General features: G+C 31.4%; 1 protein-coding gene and 1 pseudogene across 1 annotated transcript; one reads left to right on the top strand and one right to left on the bottom strand.

The window, feature by feature from the left end:
* Nucleotides 1–831: 831 nt before the first annotated feature.
* LOC104881016 (disease resistance protein RUN1) lies at nucleotides 832–5,969 on the top strand. The gene is given in 5 exon segments (XM_010659571.3): nucleotides 832–1,408; nucleotides 3,049–4,144; nucleotides 4,287–4,634; nucleotides 4,733–5,749; nucleotides 5,832–5,969. Coding segments are annotated over 5 exon segments (3,096 nt in total). The 5' UTR covers nucleotides 832–911.
* A 5,736-nt stretch (nucleotides 5,970–11,705) lies between these two features.
* Nucleotides 11,706–27,069, bottom strand: LOC100265270 (kinetochore protein NDC80 homolog; annotated as a pseudogene).
* Nucleotides 27,070–27,094: the final 25 nt, after the last annotated feature.

Below are 27,094 nucleotides of genomic sequence, written 5' to 3' on the forward strand. Positions count from 1 at the left end.
TTATTTACCTCTCCTATTCATTCAATTATTTTGTTTTGAGTGATATTCATTCAGTATCCATGCTCGATTAATTAATTGCCATGATTGCTTCATTTTATTAGTAGAGACCCGTCTTTAGGGACTTAAAGGGGTGCTACGGTCTTTACCGTACCTTCCCGATAAGTAACCTAATCCCCAAACCCGATCCGGTTTTTCTTAGACCAAGCTTTTCCAAAACAAGGAGTCACACCTAGGGTTTTCTTTCTTATTTTGTTTACCCCTTTAAAAATAAAACAAAAATAAGTGGCGACTCCAAGTCATTCTTTTAATAAATAAAATTATTTTTCAAAATAAAAATCGAGCTCGCCATTGAGTGGGAAGCGCATGAGCCGAAATACGGGGTCCACAAAAATATTTTATAAAATTAAGTTAAATAACTTTTTTCAATAATTTTTTTTTCAAAAATACTAAATTAAATAAAAGTAGTTTTCAAAAATATTAAATTAAATAATTTTTTTTCAAAAATATTAAATTAAATAAAAGTATTTTTCAAAAATATTAATTTTTTTTCTCAAAATCAACAAAGGGCATTTTTGGAAATACTGAAGGATGATATCCTTCAACTCAATTTCCATACTTTCATTGAGTTTTGGGCTCAATTTGAAGAGTTACATATAACTTTTGTTAATTTGGGGGTCATCAACCCCCAAAACATAATTCTCCCAAAAAATAAAATAAAAAACAGGACCGTAATGATACGATTGAATGGCTCGAGAGAGAGAGTGTCAGCCAGCTACTTTAATTCAATATTGAATGACCCGAGAGACAGACAACTGTCCCTAACTTTCCTCTCCACTTCCCTCAATTGCTCACCATCTTGAAGAGAAACCAAGCCTAAAAACTGTCTTATAGTTTTGAGATAGAAACCCACAATGGCTTCCACAAGCTCCTTTAGAGCCTCTTCTTCTTTTACTCCTTCCATCCCTCAAACAAGTACTTATGATGTTTTCTTTAGTTTTAAAGGCGAAGACACCCACTATAATTTCACTGATCACCTCTACAGTGCTTTGGGTAGGAGAGGGATTCACACCTTCAGAGACGATAAACTCAGGAGAGGAGAAGCGATTGCTCCAGAACTCTTGAAAGCCATCGAAGAATCAAGGTCTTCCGTAATTGTTTTCTCTGAAAACTATGCTCGTTCGAGATGGTGTTTGGATGAGTTGGTAAAGATCATGGAGTGCCACAAATATCTGGGACATGCTGTTTTCCCAATTTTCTATCATGTGGATCCATCCCATGTGCGAAAGCAAGAAGGAAGCTTTGGAGAGGCCCTTGCCGGTTATGAAGAAAACTAGAAGGACAAGATACCAAGGTGGAGGACGGCCTTGACGGAAGCAGCCAATCTTTCTGGATGGCATCTACTAGAAGGGTAACTTTAATTTCCTTTCAACTAAGTGTAAGTATATGAATGATTAGTTTTGCATTTATAGATTGATGATGTGGATTGAAATATTTATAAAAATACAAAAGCTCAAATTTTTTATTTGGAGGTTACTCCTTAAGCACAAATTTCTCCTCAAAATGCTTTTAGTTGAAGTCTTTTATGTGTAAATGTATTTGATATTCTTTTATAAGGAATCTATACTAATTTAATGGGCATGAATAAGGAGAAAATAGGAAATTCGACTATTGATTGGACCAGAGAAGCAGTCAATTTATATGAAGGACATCTATACTAATTTAATGGCCATGCAATTTAAGTTTCTTTCAATTTTCATTCATTAGTGGGTTTTATTTACAAATTAAATTATTATTATTATTATTGTTATTATTGTTGTTTGTTATTAATATTATTGTTTTTGTTGTTGTTAATAGTGGTTGCATTGACATTAGTATAAAAAGAATAGTAGAATAACAATTATATTGAGTTAGAATTCATGATAAATGGTAGAATGAACTTATTAAAACCCAATTAATGTGTTTTACTATTTTAGATCAATTTATGAGAATCTATATCTAAAATAATTTAATCAAAATTTATTACTAATTTTTCAATTTTCAAGATTCAATCCGCGTTAATGTTACAAAAATTAATCAATTTATTTGAAATTTTGTGTGGATAATTATATAACAAGTAACAATAAAATTAATGACTATTACTATGTATTAACGAGCTTCAAAATTTTCAATTAACCAATCTTTTGTGTATCAACAGAACAACTTAATCAAATTCTAAAAATAATTTGATTAATTATGCAACGAGTAACAAGTAACAATAACAAAATTATTTAACCAATTTTATTTGAGAACAAGTTGATCAAATAGTTTGATTAATTATGTAACAACTACCAATAACAAAATTATGTAACGTAAATTGTTTAGTAGGAATTCAACTTCCCAAAGAGTTTGTGTGTGTATATATATAGACAATAAAGAACGTAGGTTAGGAAGTTAATTCTTTATAGATGATGCTAAAGGAAATCAACTCAAAATAAAATACAAATGAATAACTTGTTTACAAGCCTTTAATTTTTAATTTTTATCATATAAATGAATAATAAGGAGATGATGTTGTGGGATAAATAAGTTTTGAAGCTTGAGGAATTGAACATGGGGTTTTTAATCTAAAACTTCTTATATTAAGAGGTTGAGTACTATATCTACAATGAGGCTTCATGCATTACAAGATATAAAACGAATGTCAAAGAATAAAACATTTGCACCTACAAGGTTTCTAATTGCCATGGGCTGTTAAAGAGTTTTTGAAAAGTGCATGAATGATAAAGTAATATCTCTATTCATAATCATCGTCCTCTATCATGGCACAAAATTCCATTTGAATCTAATGCCACACAAGCACCACAACTAACAAAATTCAAAATCCATGTTTTAATTTTGTTCTCATGCATACTTGATACAAAGAAAAATGTCATAAAAATGTAAATGAACTAATATCTTTGATATATTCTATTCTACTTTAATTTATTTCTCGTAAAGATGTCAAATTTAATGTGTTTTATTTACAATTATGGCTCATTGCTTAGCATGTTGTTCTTTTATAATTGGTAGGTATGAGTCCAATCAAATTAAAGAAATAACTGATAGCATATTCCGTCGATTGAAATGTAAGAGGCTTGATGCTGGTGCCAATTTAGTTGGCATAGATTCCCATGTAAAAGAGATGATTTTACGGTTGCATATGGAATCAAGTGATGTTTGTATCGTTGGGATATATGGAGTTGGGGGGATTGGTAAGACTACCATCGCAAAAGTTATATATAATAAACTTTCTTGTGAATTTGAATGTATGAGCTTTCTTGAAAATATTAGGGAGGTTTCCAATACCCAAGGTTTATCTCACTTACAAAATCAACTTCTTGGTGATATCCTAAAGGGAGAGGGGACTCAAAATATAAATAGTGTTGCCCACAAAGCAAGTATGATAAAGGACATTCTCTTATCTAAAAGAGTTTTTATGGTTCTTGATGATGTTGATGATCCAAGTCAATTATAATATTTACTTGGACATCGTGAATGGCTTGGAGAAGGAAGTAGAGTCATCATAACAACTAGAAATAAACATGTGTTAGTTGTACAAGAAGTGGATGACTTATATGAGGTTAAGGGATTGAATTTTGAAGAAGCTTGTGAACTTTTCAGTTTGTATGCCTTTAAACAAAATCTTCCCAAATCAGACTATAGAAACCTCTCACATCGTGTTGTAGGCTATTGTCAAGGGCTTCCATTAGCTCTAAAAGTTCTAGGTTCTCTCTTATTCAAGAAGACAATACCTCAATGGGAAAGTGAATTGAATAAATTGGACAGAGAACCTGAAATGAAAATTCACAATGTGCTTAAACGAAGCTATGATGGATTAGATCGTACAGGAAAAAATATATTTCTTGATGTTGCATGTTTTTTTAAAGGTGAAGATAGGGATTTTGTGTCAAGAATATTGGATGGTTGTGATTTCCATGCAGAAAGAGGAATAAGAAATATAAATGATTTGTGTCTTATAACTCTCCCATACAACCAAATATGTATGCATGATTTGATACAACATATGGGCTGGGAAATTGTTCGTGAAAAATTTCCTGATGAGCCAAACAAATGGAGCAGATTGTGGGATCCCTGTGATTTTGAACGTGCACTTATAGCATATGAGGTAAGAGCCAAGTGCATGAATTCACTTAAGCACTAGTTGAAGATATAAACTTCAATAATATCATTGTTGTATAAGAAATTACATATCCATATAAGTTGAGTTAGTTTGTATTTATGTTTGTCTTATCGATGTTCTTTTTCAGGGAATAAAAAGAGTTGAAACAATATCCTTGGACTTGTCTAAATTAAAAAGAGTATGCTTGAATTCAAATGCTTTCGTAAAGATAACTAGACTTCGATTGCTCAAAGTTTATTCAGATCACGATTATAACGATCTTGACACGAAGAAGGAGGATTATTATGATGATATAATGAAACATGCTTCTAAAATGCAACTTGGCCGGGGTTTTAAATTTCCTTCTTATGAGTTAAGGTATCTTTGTTGGGATGGATATCCTTTAGATTTTTTACCATCAAACTTTGATGGAGGGAAGCTTGTTGAACTTCGCTTGAAGTGTAGCAACATAAAACAGTTGTGGCAAGGGCATAAGGTATTATTATCATTTAATAATGACTTCTTTTTCTTTGTATTGCTTTTGAAATTTATGATAGTTATGCCTTTATTGAAACTAATTTTCTTTTTGTACAGTATCTTGAAAGGTTAAAGGTCATTGATCTAAGTTACTCAATTAAGCTCATTCAAATGTCGGAATTCTCAAGTATGCCAAATTTGGAGAGACTAATTCTTAAAGGTTGTATAAGCTTGATCGATATTCACCCATCTGTTGGAAATATGAAGAAGCTTACTACCTTAAGTTTGAGAAGTTGTGATAAGCTTAAGAATCTGCCAGATAGCATTGGAGACTTGGAATCTCTTGAGATTCTCATTCTCTCTGATTGCTCAAAGTTTGAGAAATTTCCGGAGAAGGGAGGGAACATGAAAAGTTTAAAGGAGCTTCATTTAAATAATACTGCTATTAAGGATCTTCCTGATAGCATTGGAGACTTGGAATCTCTTTGGTTTCTTGATCTCTTTTATTGCTCAAAGTTTGAGAAATTTCTGGTGAAGGGAGGGAACATGAAAAGTTTAACAAAGCTTTATTTGATAAATACTGCTATTAAGGGTCTGCCTGATAGCGTTGGAGACTTGGAATCTCTTGAGATTCTTGATCTCTCTGATTGCTCAAAGTTTGAGAAATTTCCGGAGAAGGGAGGGAACATGAAAAGTTTAAAGCAGCTTTATTTAAATAATACTGCTATTAAGGATCTGCCTGATAGCATTGGAGACTTGGATTCTCTTAAGATTCTTGATCTCTCTAACTGCTCAAAGTTTGAGAAATTTCCGGAGAAGGGAGGGCACATGAAAAGTTTAAAGGAGCTTTGTTTACGGAATACTACTATTAAGGATATTCCCATCAACATTTCTAGGTTGAAATTTCTTGAAGGACTCATCCTCGGTGGTTGCTCAGACCTGTGGGAAGGATTAATAAACAATCAGCTTTGCAATCTGCAAAAACCTAATATCAGTCAATGCAAAATGGCTGGACAGATTCTGGTGCTTCCTTCAAGTCTAGAAGAAATAGACGCACACCATTGCACAAGCAAGGAAGATTTATCAGGTCTGCTCTGGCTTTGCCACCTCAACTGGTTGAAATCCACAACAGAGGTAATGTAATATTTTTTTTTTTAATTATGCCACTTAAACCTTTTTTTATATAAAGTCAATATTTACATAATAATTTGTGCAGGAGTTGAAATGCTGGAAACTCAGAGCTGTTATTCCTGAAAGTAGTGGAATTCCAGAGTGGATAAGGTATCAGAACATGGGAACTGAAGTAATAACAGAACTTCCTAGGATTTGTTGTAGCATGTGTTTATCGACCTGATCACCTTAGTGATTCTTTTTTCATGTGCCATGATTATTTTAAAGATTTGATAGATCAAGTATGCGTTTGGTGGTATCCTAAGATTGCTATTCCGAAAGTACATCACCATAAATACACACATATTAATGCTTCATTTGAGAGTTATTGGATAGACATAAAAAAATGCGGCATCAATCTTATATTTGCGGGAGATCAACAAAATCATATGCCCATGTTAGAGCATCCTTAGAACTCTGGTGACAATGGATCAGCATTACAAGATACCAATGGTAATGTTCATGGGGCTAATCAAGATGATGAACACTACCTTATTGCCACGTTAGATCTTCTCGGGAATTTTGGTGACAATGGATCAGTAGTACTTGAAGACACTAATGGAAACCGTAAGAGAAGACGGGATGATTCCCTACCTGATGTAGTAGTGGAGGATTGGAAGCATCCAACCAGGTGCACTATCAAACCTTTTTCATGTATTCCAACTTCTCTCCTTTTGAAATTATTTTTGAAGTCAATAAACTATTTTTATATGTTTCTTTAAACTCATTTCACTTATTTTTCTCCATTATAAAAAAATTAAATAATTTAAAAATATATAAAATTTTATTCAATTTTAATTATATTTTATTTTCTTTCATATTTTCTATAGGAAAACCAAGTATAAAAAAATAATTTTCCTTAATGTTTTTTTATTTCCTAAGCACTCTCTAAGATTCAAACATAGTTTGTAGTGATTAATATCATGACTATGCATGTACTACATTTCATAGAATTTCTTCACTTTAAAAAAACTATGAAAAATAACTTTAGCTAACTTTGAAAGTCATCATTAGTTTAAAAACATGTATAGTTTTTTTTTTAGATATAGCATGGATATGGTAGAGTGAATTGCTTTTTAATTTTTTCCATTATTTATTTATTTAATTAGTTAAATAAAAACCTCTACAAAGTGATTATGAAGCTCTAGGGATTCTTCATTACCTTCTTAGACATTAATTAATTAATTAATTTTTTCTACTTGCTTTGAAGATAAAATTTGAATAAGTTATCAAAATTAGTTAGAGAAGATCATGTACACAAATTAGAAGTTAAATTTGAATGTATTATGAGGTAGATATATGTAGAAACTTACTTGATGGAAGTAAATAATAAAACTCTCATATATTGATTTTAATAGTTTTAAGAGTCAAATTGTTTATGGTTTTTGTATTTAAGAATTAAATTTCTTTAAGCATGCTAAAATATGTTTAAACATGTATACTTATTGTCTATTTCCTAAGATGGAAGTTTTGGATTGATCTTATATTTACTTATGATTCTGATATGCTCATGAAGTTTACTTAACAATTGATCATACTAATCTTAAGTGAAATTTGTGATAGTACTGATGAGAACGAAATCGCATGTGGTAGCTGTTGGTGGAGTTTATGTTTTCCTATCAACTTATTGGTAAGTAATTTTGTTCATTTGTCATTTTAGTACGTGTAGAAAATTGATTAAAGTTCTTCAACTTCTTTACTATTTTCTCTTTCCCTTGATCGTTTTTTTGTTCGATTATGTTTGGTTTTTGGAAAAGGGAAAATATAAGGGAAAGAAAATAGAAAAAAAAAATTACAAGGAAATACAAAGTAAAAAAGAATAAAAACTATATTTAAAGTTAATCAATTATTTTCATATGTTTCTTTAATCTTATTTCAATTATTATGCTTCATTATATAAAAATTAAATAATTTTAAAATGTATGTAGTTTTAACTAATTTTAATTATATTTAATTTTTTTTTCATATTTTTCACAATGAAACCAAACATTTATCATTTTCCTTGACATTTTTTATTGTTTCCTTGGTACTCGATAGGAACCAAACATAAGTTTAAAACCACTAGGGTAGCTTAATTGGTTAAAGCGAACACTGAGAAGTGTGGTTCTAGTAAGTGGCACATGGTTCTGGGTTCGAATCCTGCCATCAATGATACCTTGAATTTACCTAGTGCTAGTTGTTGCAGGTGATTAGCACTCTGAGGTTTGGGTCTCTATTGAGAGTCTTAAGGGTTTAGTCATGGAAGGTTCCTTAATTATTAAAAAAGAAACATAAGTTTAATATTTTAGGAGGTTAAAAAAAAAAAGTTGTAGCGCAATCCATAATTAACTTGGATATATATTTGTTCTCATGTGCTTGGTATAAGGCACTAAGTATCATTATATTACATCCTCCATTTACTCCATAAGAGTTAGTTATAAATTTCTTGCTATTGATATAGGTAAACAACAATTTATATACGTTCGAATTAATTCTTAAGTTAATGGTTAACACCCATTAAATATGTTTTTAGTTCCTTTGATGATTATGTTATAATTTGAACATTTTAGGGGTATGATTCTTGCTTCATTAGCATGAAGTGTATCTAATGATATGTGATTCCAAGAAAGTACGAGGGAAGAAAAATCCTCATGAAAAAATCCAAGAAAGTATGAAGGAACATGAAAATGAATCTCGGAAATCAAACACAACTGTGTGAAATATTCTTGCGTTAATAATTATAATGTGTGTTTGTTGTACTATGTTTATGAAATTGAAATGTTGGAAACCTAAGGACAATGAGGAGAAGTTAATCTCAAAGTTGCAAGTAAGATTCCAAATGTTGTTAAGGTGGTGTACTCTTGCATATGATGAGTCTCAGTTACCATCATGACCATCAAGAAAGATGCTACAATTTGTGTATTGAAAGTGTGAATTAGGAATGTTAAAAAATGAAAACTTGAATTAATATATGTTTTTGCCTATAAGATGTGTGGTTATAGGTAATTCTTATGGGTTTGTAATTTACCTTGATGTTGCACATAGACAATTCAAGTCTCTTGAAGTTGCTAAGTCTTTCACGTTGTGACAAAGGTCTCTTTTACATTTCACACATTTTAACTCAAGTGTTTATTTTGAAATACGTTTGCATTAAACTCTTTTTCAAAAGTATTAAATTAATATCATTCTTTAATCTTACTTGGCTTGGTTTGTCAACTTCAATGGTTTATTACTCTCTAGAGCCAACTTTCAACTTAATCAATCCAACTTAATTGTTATTGATTCATGGTCAATTAACAAATTCTCTAATGTTATGATTGGTTTTTTGAAAAATTTGAGGAAAATAAAATAAAGAGAAAAAGTATAAGGAAATAAAATATGAAGAAGTATAAAAAAATCATATTTAAAATTAATAAATAATTTTTATTTCTTATTTCAAACCCATTTTACACACACAATAATAATAATATTTAATTTTTTCCCCTATTTTCCATGAGATACTGAATATAAAAAAAAATTATTTTTCTTAATATTTTTTTTAATACTTTTTGGGAACTTAACATAACCTAATTGCTTGTCTTTGTGTTTCAAGATACCAATAATACTTCTTGATGGAATCATATCTATTAATGTGGCCCGTATACATGTGTGGAATATTCATGGTTCAATACTATCACTACCTTACAATTGTGGATTCTAATTGAATTTTATGAATTAATGATATGATCTTTCTTCAAACAAAATGTTCTCAGGTAAGTTAAAATGGTTGAATTATTTCAATTGGTCAAACCTCAATATTCCAAATATTTCTACTTTGATTAATCAAGGGCTTGGTGATTTGACTTTAATTCTTTGCTTCTAAATATCATCTATTAAGGTATTTTAGATGCTTCTTTGTTTTTAGTAGTCTCGTAATTGATTATGAGATAATTGTAGACCAAATGATATGCAAAGTATCTCCTTTATAGAAGTTTTTTCACTTGCTTTAAAGCTAAGATTTTATAAACTAAATTTTGTCTTTTCTTACTCTAAAACACCCAAATTATATCTTGTTTTGGACTTTCAAGTAATAAAGTCATTTAGTTTTGTATGTGCCATTTTCTTTAATAGAGAAACTAAGAAGGGATAGATCCTACTATATAGTTGAAGCAAAGAAGGATTTTATTCTAAAATTAATATAAAAAATATATTTTGATAATGTAATTTTAAACATCTTTTAGATGGTGTTTGGTAAACCAATTTAATATAACTTAATAATTTAATTTGTTATTAAGTAAATTAACTATGTTTGGTAAAATAACTTAATATTATAATAGAAATTTAGTGTTAAGTCAAAATAGTTAATTTAAAGGTGTTTGGTAAATCAACTTAATGACTAAATATAATTTAATAATTTAATTTAAGTCATTAAAGAGATTAAACATGTTTGATAAAATAACTTAATATTACAACTTAAAGTTATTTTTAATTTTAAGTAATAAGTCAAAAGGGTTAATTTCATTGAGACCCCTTGAGGTTTGATATAAATACAATCGATTACCATTGTTTTCAAATTTCATCAACTAGCACCCTTATGAATTTATTTCGTTTAAAAATTTTATTTTATTTTTAAGATTTCAAGTAAAAATATTTTAGATAGGAGTGTTTAACAATTTACTAAAAACTAAATTTTATTCGTTAAAAAATAAAATTTATATACATAATACATTTATAGGGATGTTAATTGATGAAATTTGAAACTTATGATGACTTAATGTATTTACATTAAACCTGAAGAGTCTCAATTAAATTAACTCTAAGTTAAAATAGTTAAATTATTTTTAATCTCAAATCTTTTTTACCTTATTTGTCTACAATTATGACTCATTTTTTATGATAAATATTTTATGATTGTACTTGTATCTTAAATGCTTTAAATATGAATATTTAACAAATAAATTTATTGTTTAGGATTAGTGGAAATATAATTATTAATTAAAATTACTAAGGATGAATATGACAATTTGACAATTTAGAATAAAAGTTTTAAGTTTATAGCTTAAGAACCATTTAACTTAAAATCAACTTAAATAATTAAGTAATAAGTAATAAGTTTTACCTAACACCAACTTAAACATAGCTTTTAAATAAATTATTTAATCAAAAGACAAATATAAAAATATAAAAAATAAAAAATAAAATAAAAAGGAACACGACAAACCGGCATCATAAAGTCTTTCACATGATTTTATTCCTTTTTTGTTCACCTTTTTAGAAAACGATTTTAGTATTTCCTAAGAAAATTATGAAAACACCAAATTGGTGTTTCCAGATTTTCTATTTTTAAAACTCTATTTTTTGAAATATTGATTTATGTCTTCTTTACAAATGAAAACAATTTAAACAAACAAAGTGATTTATAGTTTCCATTTTTAAAATTGATTTTCACTTCTTTTGACTTAAGGCATTTTCAAGATAAGAAAAAAAAAAGGAATAAAAGCTATTTTTAGAGAATAAAAATAAATGAAAAATGAAAAACATTTTCCAACAGAAACCCATTGTTAATGTTTTCATCTCATTGTGCCTTTTTCTAATCTCCATCCCACACTTAGATGGGCTAAACTCGAAAATGGAAAGTTATATCCTGGCACATGCTTTAATTTACATTTGTTAAATTGGTTTTGACATACATTTTTCATAATAAATGCAAAACAATAGCCTGAGTTACAAACATGATTTCCATGGTTTTTTAGGTCTCTAATCACATAAAGTATTGATTCCCAAATTATTGATGCTCTAAATTTAGTGCATACGGCATTCAGACTCTCAGTTCCATCAACATCCATTTTCATTTTCTCACCTGCCAAAACCTTATTGTACAAATTTCCATTCAACCTTTAGATCAACTCTGATCCCATGCTCCATTGTCAACCCTAGGCTCATCATTTATACCATTCTCAACCCGAGCCACACTGTTACCATAGGGCAAGTTGCTGATACCAAATATTTAAGATAAGTATACATACAATACAAATCAGTCCATTACCCTAAAAGAAAAGGAAAAAGAAAAAGAACTTGTATCACAGAAAGGAATAATCTATTGGGTCAGTGGCTGGTATCCAAAGTGATACCAAACTGTGCTGACAAGGAGCCTTTGTAAGAATCTGATACAGCTTCTGCTGTTTCTGAAAGGTTGCTCTTCATCTCTGAAATTTTTGATACCCTGTGCTCTTTGTATTTCGAAACTGAGTCAACCAAAGCATAGAGTTCCCAAGCACATATCTGAATTTCTTCCTCATTTTGCTTGATTGCTTCCTACAACTTCAATTTGGACGTCTTCATGACAACATCAAAGTCTAGTCAGAATCCCTTGAATTTTTCAATATTATTCACATTAATCAAGAACAATTATAAAGCCAGGTTGAAATTTTTAGCTCTGAAAAGGGAAACCAACTTATGTTAAAATAAGTTTCTTTCAGGTTTACGAGTTCCACCCTGGCAATATTGATATCCTTAACTAACTATTTAAGAGAAGCAAAACAAAATTATACCTCCAGAACATCTGCCACTTCTCTTTCCATAATATCTACATTATGGGTTTCTATCTCGGCATCCTCCACCAACTTCTTAGCTTCCGTTGCACATCTGGAGGTGTAGTTTTGCGTTTCCTTCTTCAAAAAATTTAATTGAGCTTCCACCTCATACAACAATAGCCTAAAAAGAATTCATTCTGATGCCTTGTCAAAAATCAAGCAGAAGATAAATATCCATGAACGAAAAACAATTAGATTAAACAATGTGTAACCCAATAATTTATGTTGCAAAATCAAGTTAAACATCAGATCCATCAGAAACAACGAGTGATTCTGTGATGCATGATACTATTCAATAGCTTATTAATAAAATCACATTATTAGGAAGACACTACGAACTACAAGAAAAAAGCGAAACAATGACACTTTTTAAGTGTCAATAAAGGTAAAAGATGACGCTTCCCTAAAGCGTCTTCTTCCGCCCTGTCGTTGTATGTTTTAATCAACAATGACGCTTCTACGAAGCGCCATCTTTATCAATGTTTTCAATGACACTTTAAAAAGTGTCACAATTGAATAATGTTAACAATGACACTTGTAAAAGCATCATCTTTGAACATTTTTTTATTGAAATTATTTTTGTAAAATCACCTATATTGACACTTATATGAGTGTCGTCTTTGATTAATTTTATCAATGACACTTCTAGAAGCGTCATCTTCCATAATTTTCTATTAAAAATAATATTTATATCATATTATTAAAATAATGAATTTATCATATAATTAAATAAAAGAAAAACAATTGCAAGCCATAAAATCAAATTGAATTTCATTGATTAAAATATCTCCAAATATTTATATACAATAATTTAGTTCAAATAATTAATGTAAGTATTTATATACACCAATCACATATAAATTTGTTAATTATATCAAAATATTCAACAAGATTAAGATAAACCATAATCTACAAAAGTACGGTTCAACCTCTTAATGAGTCATTGATGTAATCTTTCATGGTCTTCAATATTCTCTCCTTTAACATAATGGTTTCTCTTCTTTTGCTAATCAATTTCCTTTCCAACCAATAAACAAAGATAAGAATAATATAAAATCTCTAAATTATGCATATATCAACCAATAAGTATAATTGAAATTACAACCTTCACAAAAATTAATTTAGAATATCAAGTTTACTTACCACCCTAAATCCCCTTAGCCTCTTAAATACTAGAGAGAATGAGAGAAAATTGCAAGAAAAAAATTGAAAATAATTTATATGATGAAGAGTTTTAACCAAATCTAACCAGATGATGAATTCAAAATTTAACAAAATTTGTTTAATCATACTAGCAAGTAAATGCCCAAATAATCATATATAAGATTTGAGAATTGATCAATTACTGAGTTTAAACTTATTAATAAAAATAAAAACAAGAGTCAATAAAATATTTATTCTAAAAAATCAAAACTAAATTGAGAAATTGAAGTACATGAAGGATGAATGAATTAAGTTAATATATCTAAAAAGCAATGCAATGAACTTGAATACTCATTTATTGTAATGTTGATCTATTGATATAGAGTTCATGAGAGAAATTAATTGAAGCAAAAAAAAATGCACTCAAATATGCCGCTAGTGGATTAACATGAATATCATTCAACTAGCAGACTTGCATGTTCCCAACAAGCAATGTCAAAAGCACCAATTCCAAGAAATTCAATGATAATAGTTGTTTACTTTACAAGAAAGAAACACAAAGTTAATTTCTATCAATATTAACAAGTACAAATCTCAAAAGCTAATTAATGAAGCATAGGAGTTAGGGCAACTCCTTATAGACTTTTAATAGTGAACTCTTAAAACATTATCAAATAAAAGAATAACATAAGACTTACAATGTACAATTCAAAAAAATACCAAGGTCCAAATAAGATGAAAACTATGAAATGTTAACATTAATTTGTATTTTTAATTTCTTATATTTTTATTTTTTATTTACTTGATTAGTTTTTATTTTTATTCTAGTTCCTTTATGTTTATTTTTCTCGGGTTCATAAGAAGAGATTGTTCAAAGTTTTTGAAAATATAAATCATTAGGTGAGTGTATGACAAAAATCCAAGGATAAGAAATATAAACTTATTCTTATACTTTATTTCAACAAAACTATGAAATGTAGCATTGTCATGTTTAGAATATCATAAAGCTCTTATGCAATTATAAAAGTAAATAATTAAATTGTACAAAGTAATAATAGAAATAAAATTTTATCTTCTATTTAGTCATTCTTTCAAGTTATTCTATCTTTGAGAGAGAAGTTTCTAGTATAGTGGTGGGTTACGTACCTTCGGAAATAGTAGGAAATACTTGCTTTTAAAAACAATGTCTTATGTGCATCTAGGTCTCTACTCCTAGTTGTCACAATCATTACCTCCTACTCCTAATTGTCATATAAAAGGATAACCTTTTTTTCCTATATCAAAAATAGAAGACCACTTTATTTAATCACTGCATCTCATTGCACTAAACATTCATGAAGATTTATAATTATAAGACATTGAAATTTGGATCTCTTGTTTTTTTTTTCTTAGAAATAAATATTAAATTGGATCTCTTGTCATTTATTAGAAATAAATATTTTTCAAATATATATATAAAAATAGAAACATGGTAAGGAAAGAAGGAGAACACAAATTTATGAACCTACATAAAGAATAGTGAAACTTTTAAAATTTTAAACTAGTATTAGTTGTGGTTAGTCAGCCATCTAAAGTAACTTTTAGCAATAAAATAATTTATATATTTAATATTTAAAGAGACCTTAAAAGACTTTAAATGAAGGCCCACTTAAAAAATAAAAATTAGAAATGATCTCTCCTCTTTCTATTCTTTGTTTTATGTATTTTTCATGAATAAAATATTCCTATTTTATATCAAATAAAGAAAAAGAAACAAAATATCTATGTTAGGAGCTCAAAATGTTTATTTCTACAAGCATTTGTCTAACCTAGAGCTTTAGTGATGAAACTCAATATTGGATTGATAAAATTGCCCAAATTATTCAGTGACTAAGAATTTAGGTTTGATAAAATTGCCCAAATTGCCCAACTTAAAATTACTTCATCATCCAGTGAAGTAGTGTCTAGGCCCGTCAGTGTCATTTCCCAAATTCTTTGTGGAATCTGCTAGGAGCATAAATCCAAAACTCGAGTATTGAACAACATAACAAACCTATCTCAATTTTGAACAAGAACATAACATATCCCCACTCTTATGATCTATCTTAGCCTCTATAAGCCATGGTCATTCCTTCATTAATCAAAGGACCAAACAATAGAATAGAAAGCATGAGAAGAAAACCCCACTTTTCCATTTTTTCCAAAGCCAAAAATATCAAAATCCCACTTCACAAATCATAAGAAACATGCATAAAGGAAGGGTATATATATACAAGAAAAAAAGATGGAATGAAGACCCTTTTGTTTGTTTCTACAATTGAAATAACAAAAAAGTAAAAACTAAAAAGAAAGAGGAGCCTAAATTGAATCTTAAGCATACTAATTTTAAGAAACAAAGAATAGCTAGTTTATATTATATCGAGATGTAATGGAAATCAAATTGGTATATGAAATTTTGCATTAGAAAAATAATAAAATAAAATAAATTCAATGTTTGCATGTAGGTTAGCACTTACTTCCACTTTAACCTTTTTTTTTTTTCTAGTTTGGTTAATGCATAAACAATCTCAGCACCACCAAGTCTCCATCCAACCATGACCAAAGGAATTTCCTGGAATAAGAAAATAACAAAAAAAAAAGGCATTCATCAAGATAATTAAGAAGAAAACCTTAGTGCCAATAAAATGGTATATATTCGAGAAAGAAATTGGCATAAATTTTTTCCTACAAGTCATGAGGTTCAGAAGATTGGTCAATAGTAATATGCTCGGTTTTAAGAAACAGATATATATATGATGATTCAAAATTGCAAAATAGAATTCAGCTGCTTGTATTGGTATATGACATTTCTTAGGATAGTAATGGAGGTGGTACTTTACACCAGAAACTCATTTTACTTTGTGCCAAGTTTCCAACGTTCTTGGTAAAGCTCATATGAATGAGCATACAAACTTTAGGATTGGGAAGAATCTGTACTCTACTCTTGATAGTCGAACTTCAAACATAGTATTTGGGGTTTAAGGCCCAAATCCACATGCCACTCAAATTTGCCAAACCAAGTATATCTCTAAGTGATTATAATAACTACATGTCTTATCTTTCAATCTAGGGTAGTCAATGGAATATTCCAAGCAATTATTCAAATGAAAAAAACAAAAATTTGAAAAATAATAAATGCAAATACATTCAATAACCCAGAGAACCAAAAGAGACACTCAAATATGAAACTTTAATTAATACCTTTCCAAATTCCTTGTCAAATGTTGCAACCATCTACAAAACTGAAGTTCCTTTCCCAATTCCCAAGTTGTACACTTCACAACTTGTAGTAGGATATCTCATGAAATTAATATTGATAAGTTTTACTTCCCATTTACTCTAGTGATTTATGACAATGTTGTCCTTGGATTGCACCATACTAGGTAATCTTTCTATTTTTTTCCTTTTAATTTTTATGTTCTTATTTAAGTTTCTTTTTCTATGCATAAAGTTGCTCCTCAACTCTTTCTACTCACTTCTTTGACATTGAGGACAATGCCAATCTTTGGTGGGGGATGGTGAAAGTTGAGCAACCCATTTATTTATTTCTGTTTTCAAACATTTTGAATCCTAGAATATGCCAATAGAATGATTTAAGGGAAAACCAACTTTTCACCCTAGGATTCTATTGGTTAGTTGATAAACAATGTCGAATATAAAAAGGGGAATACTAGAGAAAATAAGGATCTTGTTCTAGATTTTGGAGCTATCAATTTCTTATCTTTTTCATTCTTTGTTTTTGCTCCAGCTTTACTTTCGAGTAGTGATTTTAGTCTTTCAGCACCATGACTTCAATTTTTTTCTATTGAAATTTTTTATTTATAATTCAAAATTTTCCTCTATTTAAAAAGGTAACATTGGTATCATTTGGAGACATGATTAAAGTAATTATAAGGGAAAATAGGAGTTAGGTCATTTAGTAGGATTAAGTACTTAGGATGAAAAAATAAATCATAGATCACATGGACATCTTACTCAACAAAGGACCAAGTAAATTTATTATTTTTTAAAATCAAATTATAGAAAAAAAAATATACATATTTAGAAGGTTTTAACCTCCAAATACACCAATACTTATAAATTTTATCTTCTTTTTAACACCAATAATAATAATAATAATAATAATAATAACAATAATATCAAATTCATTAGTTGGAAGGCACTCAAAGATACTAAATGACCCTCCAAGATTTTAATGCATTCTCTTTGACTTTGCAAAAATAATCTACATGTGTCCTACTATAATATGCCAATAACTCAACCTGATATGCTTGCTTTCTATCTTTTTGACCTGATAGCTATGAATTTAATAAAATAGTAATACATGTGTTCACAAACTGGCACAGAGGAATGAAAATGACAACTCTGTAGTTTTCTTCTCATATCTGTTTAAAAATTTATTTTGTTTTTAAATAGTGAATAAAAATTTGAATGGTTTCAAATTTTCAGATAATTTAATTTTTTATTTGTTTCATTGCAAACCAAGAGTAATGGAATTTAAAATTGCTTACTCATGACATTTTGATATCCTAATAGAATTGAACATGAAAGACTCATGCCTCAATATCAATCACAGGGTTACTCAATCATGACTTGGCATCTACTCCAATCTTTAAAAATAGTAATAATAATATTAAAAAGGAAACCCTAAAAATTCTTTCAAAATAGAATATAATGATAAAATCCCTAAAAAATAAATAAATAAACCATTACCAAATAAGTAGCATGCAATTTTCAACTCCAATACAATTCATCATCAATCTAGTTTCTTAAGAATTGAAATTAAAAGAAAAACGAAAGGCATAAACAAGAGAGAACTGAGATTAGCTCAAGCTTGCACTGATTAATTTATGAAGAATTGCAAAATTTCCCAACAACTTCCCTCATCACAAGCAAATCCACTACTCAAACAATTATACCAAATCTACAAACTCTAAACAAATTAAAATAAAAAAAACATCAAATGCCTTGAGAGGGAAAGATTAACAAACCAGGATAAATAGAAAAAAACAAGATCTTGTAGAAAACAAGATTGTTATCTTCAGTTTTAGCAAATCTGCAAACCTCAAACAAATAAAGAAAAAAAAATCAAATGTCTTAAGAGAGAAAGATTTGCAAACCAAGGGAAATAGAAAAAAAATTAAGATCTTATGGAAAACGAAATTGCTATCTTCAGTTTCAGCAAATCTACAAATTCCAAACAAATTACAAAAATAAAATAAAATAAAAAATCAAACGTCTTAAAGAGGGAAAGATTAACGAACCAGGTGAAATAGAAAAAATCGAGATCTCATAGAAAACGAGATTATTGATCTTTCAGTTTCAGCGTGAATCTAAATAAAAGATAAAACAAAAGGTGTAGATCAGAAGAATAGGGCTCAAGAAAAAGAAGAAAATATAGTGAAATAAAACGCAAGGAATGGAAAAGAGGTGTAAAGTGTGAAATGACCAGAGTCAAATGATGTGTTAGAGAGTAGCATGACAAAGAGATCGTTCATGGATTGCCACGAGCGTTGGTACCAGTGTGAAAAAGATATCGTCGGTAGATCTTCAGTATCTCATCAATCTATTTGGTGGGTATGAAAGGGAGCTCGACCTGTTTGGCAGTATGGATAAAATTTCAGAAATGGGTATATATAGGGTGTTAAGAAATGACGCTTTACGAAGTGCCAAGGAAATGAAAACAGGAATTATTTAAGAACGCTTGTACGAAGTGACAAAAATTTCAAAAGTAAGCGCCATAATATATCAAGTCTCTGCCAAGTGCCATTGTGTGTTACAAATTTATTAAATATTGACACTTTTTAAAAGCGCCAAGGAAGAGAACGTCATTATATACAATTTTTGTAGTAGTGTACTCAATAGCTCTTGACACTAATAATGGAGTTCTTTAATAATGGAATAACCTTATATGGCATAGTTATGCAAGCATTGTTTAAGCTAATGTCAAATATAGTCAAAGCCTTGACAATAATTTCCAATCAGCAAGTTGGAAAATTACTTGCTGAAAAATATACTTGGAAAAAGAATCAAATGTAGTCAATCCTTTGTAGGGACTAATTATCAACTAAAAATGATTTTTCTTAAGTGTTTTATAAGCCATCAAAGCTACGTTGAAAATTTGGGGCCTGACAACCTATGTGCAATAACAATTGACATCTCCGACATATTTTTTGTTTTTTTTTTTAATCCAAAACAAATCATTCATTGATATGAATTTAATTACAAACCAAGGATGAAAAACCCTTTCAAAATATAAAGGATGATTAAAAATTGAGGAAAAATCTAACAAAAGTAGCAAAATAGCTATACTAATCAAGGACGATACAAGAACTTGTACAAAATATAGCGACAATGTACACTTGAAGGGGGTAAAACATACCTTACAAAAGAGTCCATTTGCATGGCTCCACATTTAGCCAATCAATCTGCAACCTGATTCACTAAATGAGGGGACCAATAGAAGGAACAACCCAAGCTACTAGCTAGATCTAGGGTTTTAGGGAGCTACATGTCATAATCCCAAGACATGTGATGGGGGAAAGCCTTTCAAAGTATATTCAAAAAGGAAAGGAAGACACAAATAAACTTTAAGTGGGATTAGTATTAGTTAGAATAAAATTAGAACTAGTATTTATTGGAATCAAATTAGGAATGGCTAAATAATTTAAAGGAGACTTAGAGTCATGATAGGTTATCTTAGAATCCTATTAGGCTTTGAATTTCTTAGAGAAGCCTATAAATAAAGCTAATTATTGTAAATCAAAGTAATGGATTGATAATTAATAATATAACGTTTTCTTGCATACTTTGCAATTTTCAATGGTAAGACTTGATTTTCTTCTAGGTGAGACTCTTAGAAGGTCTTAATGAGACTCAAAGGTTTCTATCTCTTCTTCTCCATGTCTTCTTTCTCAATGTTTTTTCATTTTATATTTCTTTACCATAAACTTTATCCTTTATTCCTCTCCTTAAACGGTTAAACCCTAAAAAATAAAAACCGTAGCCCACTTATTTGATTGTAGGCAACCATCATAGGGTTGTCCTACATCAATATGTCCAACAGTTTAATCATCCCTTTTAATCCAATTTGAAAATACCGCCTATTTTCAGCTGAATTATACTAAAGCATATTTGGGTCACTTTTCTAAAGCACATGTCTGGTTTCCAAAAGTGGACACAATTCTAGAATTATGCAATTGGAGTATGTGCATCAAGGGCATCCTGAAGATATGTGCATTCCGAAAATGAACACGTGTTCCTATTTCTTATTCTTTCTTCTTCTCACTCTTCCCTATATTTGTTATTCATCATATCTTCACATCACCTAGGTACCATATCAAAACCATACAACAAGCTGGCCCTTGATCAGCATCCATCTGACCCTGATCAATGGACTTCAGAAACAATGGCATGCACCCTAGATAAATACTATTGGACATTTAACTTCCAAGTCCTCTGGACCAATTTGACATAACTATGGTAGCACACTTTTTGGGTCACCCTTTGTATTAGTTCAAAGGAACATTACAACCTGAGCTGTCCATTGATGCTAAAAAGTTGTAATGTGGGTAATACATGCTCTGCTCATATACAATAATTGTTTTTAGCAATGGATACAAAATGGATGTCTATCTAGGGCATCCAAAAGCTAAGATTTCATCTACAACCAGAAGAGTACAACCCCTAAAGCTGAATGGATACAAAATGCCCATGATTGTCCCTTAATAATAACCCCAACCCACAACCGACTCAGATTTCCTAAAAAGCAACCTTCCCAGGAAGTGTTTCTAGGAGGAATAACAAACTTATCTCTCAACTTATCCCCTTCATCACCCACATAGTTTTAAAAGGCGCAAGGCGCACCTAAGATGCAAAGTCTCCTATAGCTTAAGCGCAAGGCGCAACACAAGGTGTGCGTCTGAGTGAAGTGAAATGTGACCTAGAATACACATTAATTTTGTAAAATATGATTCAAAATCTAATCCGATCAATAAAAAATTTAAGATTCAAAACATTTAAAAGAAGCATTCAATAAAAAAGTAATGAAATTATATACATTTCAGTATATAATTAGAAATTTCAAAAATAAAAGTGTTTACAAAGGAAGAGTAAAGCTGACAAGGCGCACTTAAAGCACACCTTTTAAAACTATGATCACCCATTAGACAGATGGTTAGACCAGGCAGCTCTTGCTATTAAATTTTAAGTGACAACTACTTGTGTAACTGACACCATTTGCCCTTTGTACCAAATTTTAGATTGACCATCGGGTGGTACTATACTCCTTTCCAATTATTTTCCCTCCCATATTTCATTTGAGTCATTCTGGAATTTAGCAATATTCTATCCCAATGGAATTTCTAGGAACAACATTTTTCAATTCTAATTGTAGTCCAATCAATTTTACCGCAGTAATTGATTTTCCAAGAAATTTTCTTATGTGCATTCAACTACTAACAATTCAAGAAAAGATTTTTTTTTTTGGATAGGTAAATCAAAATTAAAAAAACAAATTAAACGAAGGGGAAAGCAAGATTCCAAACAATTTTGTCTTTTAGATTGCAAAAAAAATACCAAAGAAGCTTACGGTTACAACTTTAGTTTTCATGGAGTGGCATTCGTGCAATATAATGACCATGCAATTGTATATGCTACTGCTGGTACTTTAGAAATGGTATTGCTAACAAAGTCAGACCACTAGGTAAAGAAGACCTGCTTTGATTTGTTATATAGATAGATGGATACAGAGAGAGAGAGAGAGAGAGAGAGTTTGGCCTTTTCTGAGAGCAGCAAAAAGAGGTTGAGTTAATTTGTACTTCAGTTAATTGCATATTCAATAGGGGATCATTGGCTCCAACTATGTGCACACCCCCTCCATCTGTATCCTTATGTATGTGTCTGAGAATTTTATGGGCCTGTCATTCTTTCCAAAATTTTTATGTGCTGCGGAGTTCTTATTTCTTGTAACATGATCAATCTTGTTATTTGTACCAAAGATATTCAGGAATGTCTTTGAGAATTTTATGAGTAGAGGATTCATCATCCTCTCCAAAATTTGTCTTCTGGAGTTAATTTGTATCTAACATCACCAATACTTTTACCTTTCTTCAAAATTTTTAGGAAAACAAAGTGAAAATCTAGCTGCTCCTGTTGACACCCTAAAAGCATATAAAAAAGACATAGTTTTTTATTCTTCATGAGAGGGATATAAATGCATAGCTGCTGAACAAGAAAAATGAGTTCTAATTCACTTACTTCATCACTACTGGATTGAAGAGCAGCAAGACGATTTCTTTTAGTTTCAATTTTATCAGCATTTTCAACTGATTATTGCTGAAGAGAAATCAACTCTTCCAACTTTGACATAGAGCTTTTATTTATGTCATCAGCAAAGGAGTCAAGTGCAGGCTTAAGCGTTCATTTGTAATCAATTCCCAAAACCTTAGCAAGCGAAGACCCATTGGCATTCAACACATACTGCAAACCATTTCCTAACTTTAACCTGGAAACCATCCAAGAGAAAATACTTCAATCACACAATAGATTGTAGTTTAATAGGTTGAAAGAGTTGCATGAGGTGGCATGCTAATTTTTCAATTCAAAGATGCTCCTGAAAATTAAGTATTTAGTGTTGCCTCTTCATGACTATTAGTTTACTTCAAAAAGTTAAATAGAACATGGTCCCAAGGGATACAATAGGCTCTTAAGGCAAGGCTCAGTAGGCAAAGGGTTGGGTGGGTATGGGAAAGTTCCAAGTTGAAATTCATATACCGAGAGAGAGAGAGAGAGAGGAGGGAGGAGAGAGGGGAGGCTACCTCAAAAAAAGAGGTTGCCAAGGGTGGAAATGTTAAATGGAGATTTTTTTTTAAAGCCAAATCGAGAATGAACATTAACTAACCTTAAAAACCTTTTTATTTTTCTTACTTTGACAAAGCTCCAGAATGCTTAGCAGTTTGAGAGTAATACTTAGCTCAAAAGGTTAAAGAAGATGAATAAACATGAAATCATAAACCAATACAAAAGCTGTAATGCACCCAAAAGATAAATGCACGTAAGGCAAATTAAAACTCAGAAACTACCCATTGTTGATGTTGAATCACAACCCAAGTAAACAAATGAAGTTTGACTTGGCTACGTGGAAATAATGCATGTGACTCAAGAAGACATAAGCGATTGAATGGTTCAGCAACTACATTCACCTGGTCTGAATTTTTGTCTACTGAAATTTTAATTTTTTTGTCAGGTAAATTTTTTTGTCCCTATTGGGATTTGAACCTGAAACTTCCACAAACCCTCCCAAACCTTTACCTCTTGAGCCAGGCCTCAAGGGCATGTTCACCGGAATAATTTAAGCAGAGAACAATAGCTGGATCCTTCTTAGGAATCACCAACTAGTCATGCTGTAACTATAGAGCCAAATTGATTCGACTCATGGTAGCTTAGCTTTAAAGGCGTATCAACAAAATTTATACCTTGAATACTATTACTAAAGTAGCCAAGCTACTATAGCATAGTGGTTCTAGGATCGTTCACTGGGAAGGGTTTTCGCAAACACAAGTGATATTCAAATTAGGAAAATAGGTGATTTTCTTATGGATGTTAGCTTTAAAAGAAGATGTAAATGTTTTAGAAAGATTTAAACTAATCTAAGCTAACATTAAAGACTAAAATGAAAGGGTGTAAAAACAAGTTTCTCAAAGATAGGATAGCTATCCTCTGGCTCTTATGCAAATTGGAAATCTCAGGATAGGCTCCTCGCGTTGGGGTTGCAACTATGGTGATGCTTGCTTCCCGAACCGGTATGGATTTAGCAAATCAAGTTTTAATCCTTTAAAATGGCAAAACAGATGGTAGTGAATTTCATCAATGGTTATTCACCTTAGACTTCCTTTGAATGGTTCGTAAGAGATAACTAATGGTCTAAAGCCAAAAGCTTACCAAATATTGGCAACTCAAAGTCATTCTAGGTGATAAACTCACCTTTCAATGGCCATTGAAATTGGTTCTAATGGATTAATACAAAACTTGGAATTGAAAACCTCACCTTCCAATAGCTCGTAGGAGATAACTAATGGATAGAAATCCAAAAGCTTATCAAGTATTGGCCGTTGGAAGTTGTCCAAAGGAAATAAAAAACCAAACTTTGCATTAATGAACCTTTAATGAAAAACGTCTACCTTACCTTCCGGGTGCGAGAAATTTCCATAGGATTGCATCCAAGCCATCACATAACATCCATACTTTGAGAAACTAAAAGTTTTAGCCAATCATCCTCTGAGGAAAAGCCCTTAGAGGCTGTTTGGCTACTAAGAAAATAGAAACGGGAGAGCTCTCTGTAATATTCTAAGTGTTAAACGTAATATATATTCTATATATTCCAAGAGGTGATTTCCACCCCTTATATAGTCTTTACAAAAGCAAAAGCTTGTGATTGGTTAGTTACAAGGATAAGAAAGGAAATTACATCCCAAAATACAAAGGAAAATATCTAAAGTGGAGTCGGCAAAGGCAGAGGAAAATTCGCAACACGCATGGGTTATGCAAATTTTGAAGGTGTTATGCGAAATTTTCGCATAACCTGGAGCAGTTGGCTTCCGAAGGCTATATCTTCCTCATTTCAACTCCAAATCATGCACGGTTTGAAGCGTTGGATTCTTGACTTCCAGAGCTTTGAAATGGTATATAGTATATAAAAAATGTACTTCGGGAAGTGCTCCAAAAGTGCGAAAGAAGACTGCAGCTGCTGTCCTCTTTGCTTCTCTTCACTTTGCTTGCTTTTTCTCTTTGCTTCTCTTTGCATACTTTGAACGACTTTGGCAAAGGGATATGGAGCTCCAAAGCTTGGTTCTTCATGAATTTGAGCTTCCAAAAGCTTTGCCATAACTTGTCCAAGTAGCTCCTCCATCATTTGGCATGCTTGAATTGATTCATAAGCTGATAAAAACATGTAAACTTGCCACAAAATGGTTAAAACCAATTACTAAGGACCTTAATGAATTAATTGGGTTAAATGAATATGATTACTACTCAAAGGTGCTTAAAACCATTATAATTAGGTCTACAAAATAGCACTTTTTGGTAGTAATCACAAATCTTATGTTCTCACTGAAGTTATACTAAAATGTTGTATATGTTAATGTATTTGCTGAGAACAGGAAAATATTTCATATCACCCATAAATGACATACAAGTCAAAACGAAAAAAAAAAAAAAAAAATCTTGTAATCTAATTCATGGAGGTAGATAAGCTAATGTTGATAAGAATCACAGTAGACTTCAATGGAATAGAGAAAATTAATTCCAAGCAACACCAAACCTAAGAAAGAACATGATTCTACCATGCTCATTAATTATCAGAAAGCATACTAAAGATTACTAGAAAGACTTTAGAGTATGCAGCTTAAGAAATTAAGAAAATCCTAGTGGAGTGGATTATAGAGGTACGAAAGCCAAACAAAGAGGATAAGGAAAAGAAAACCTCCTGAGAGCCTGGTTGCATTCAATTGAAAGAGCTTCAAGCTCCTCAAACTTGTGCCCAATTGTCGTGTCAACATCCCAAGACTTCTCCTCCCAACCATTCCTTGCAACCTCAGCCTCCGTGATATCTCTCTCAACTGCCTGCAACTTCCTCTTCATCCTCTCTGCATCTCTTGCATTAAACGTCTGCAACTCAACACTCTTCTTCAGCTCTTCATTCTCCTCGCAAATTCTATTATTCTCTTCAACCTTCACCCCCAACTCCTTCTCCTTCTCATCCAAAATCTTCTCCACAGATGCAATCCTTCCTCAAAATTCTGCAATTATTGCATGAAATTTCTTCACATCATCCTCCAACACCCCCTCTCCTTCTCCACAACCTCCTTAGCCGAAGGCCCCGACCTCAATTCCTCCAACCTCCCCTCTCTCCCTGCCACCTCCTTCTCCAATGCCTTCACACCTTCCGCCACTGCGTCCCTCTCCCTTTCCAACTTCCCCATAAACTCCCTATCCACCGCCTCCATCCCATCATCATCCCCGCGAATATAATGCAAGTAACTATCCAATGCATACACAAAAGTATTGTCAAAACACTCCAAATTCGACACAAGATGGTCATTATACAATGCGATTTGAACCAACCAATGCATTACGCCTAAAAGGGAAGGCCAAGCATGTGGGGTTCCGGGGGCTTTGAGAGCGGACTTGTTGAGCTTAATCGGGCAATTGAGGTGCTTGAGGAGGATAGGAAGATCGTCTTCAAGTTTGGTTGTGGGGAAATCGAGTTGGGAGATAAGGAATTTTAGGGTTTCAGAAATGTCTTTGGCGGAGGGGAAAGGGGGTTTGAGGGGGAGAGGAGAGGAATGGGAGGCGAGAAAGAAGTTGATGGTGCGGATGGCGGAGAGTTGGTAGGACCGGTTGGTGTGGGCATCGCTGGCGGAGGAGCGGTTGATTCCAAGGGAGGAAGGGCGGCTGTTGGTGAAACTAGTGTCAGAGTTGCGGTTGAATTGGCTGTGGTGGTCGACGGAGGGAGGTGGTGGTGGCGGTGGGCGGATAGAGTCCTTCGGATGGCGGCGGCCGGTGGCTTTCATCTCCGGCTATGATGGGCGTCTCTCCC

Source organism: Vitis vinifera, chromosome 12 (genome assembly GCF_030704535.1).
Source record: "Vitis vinifera cultivar Pinot Noir 40024 chromosome 12, ASM3070453v1".
NCBI lineage: Eukaryota > Viridiplantae > Streptophyta > Magnoliopsida > Vitales > Vitaceae > Vitis > Vitis vinifera.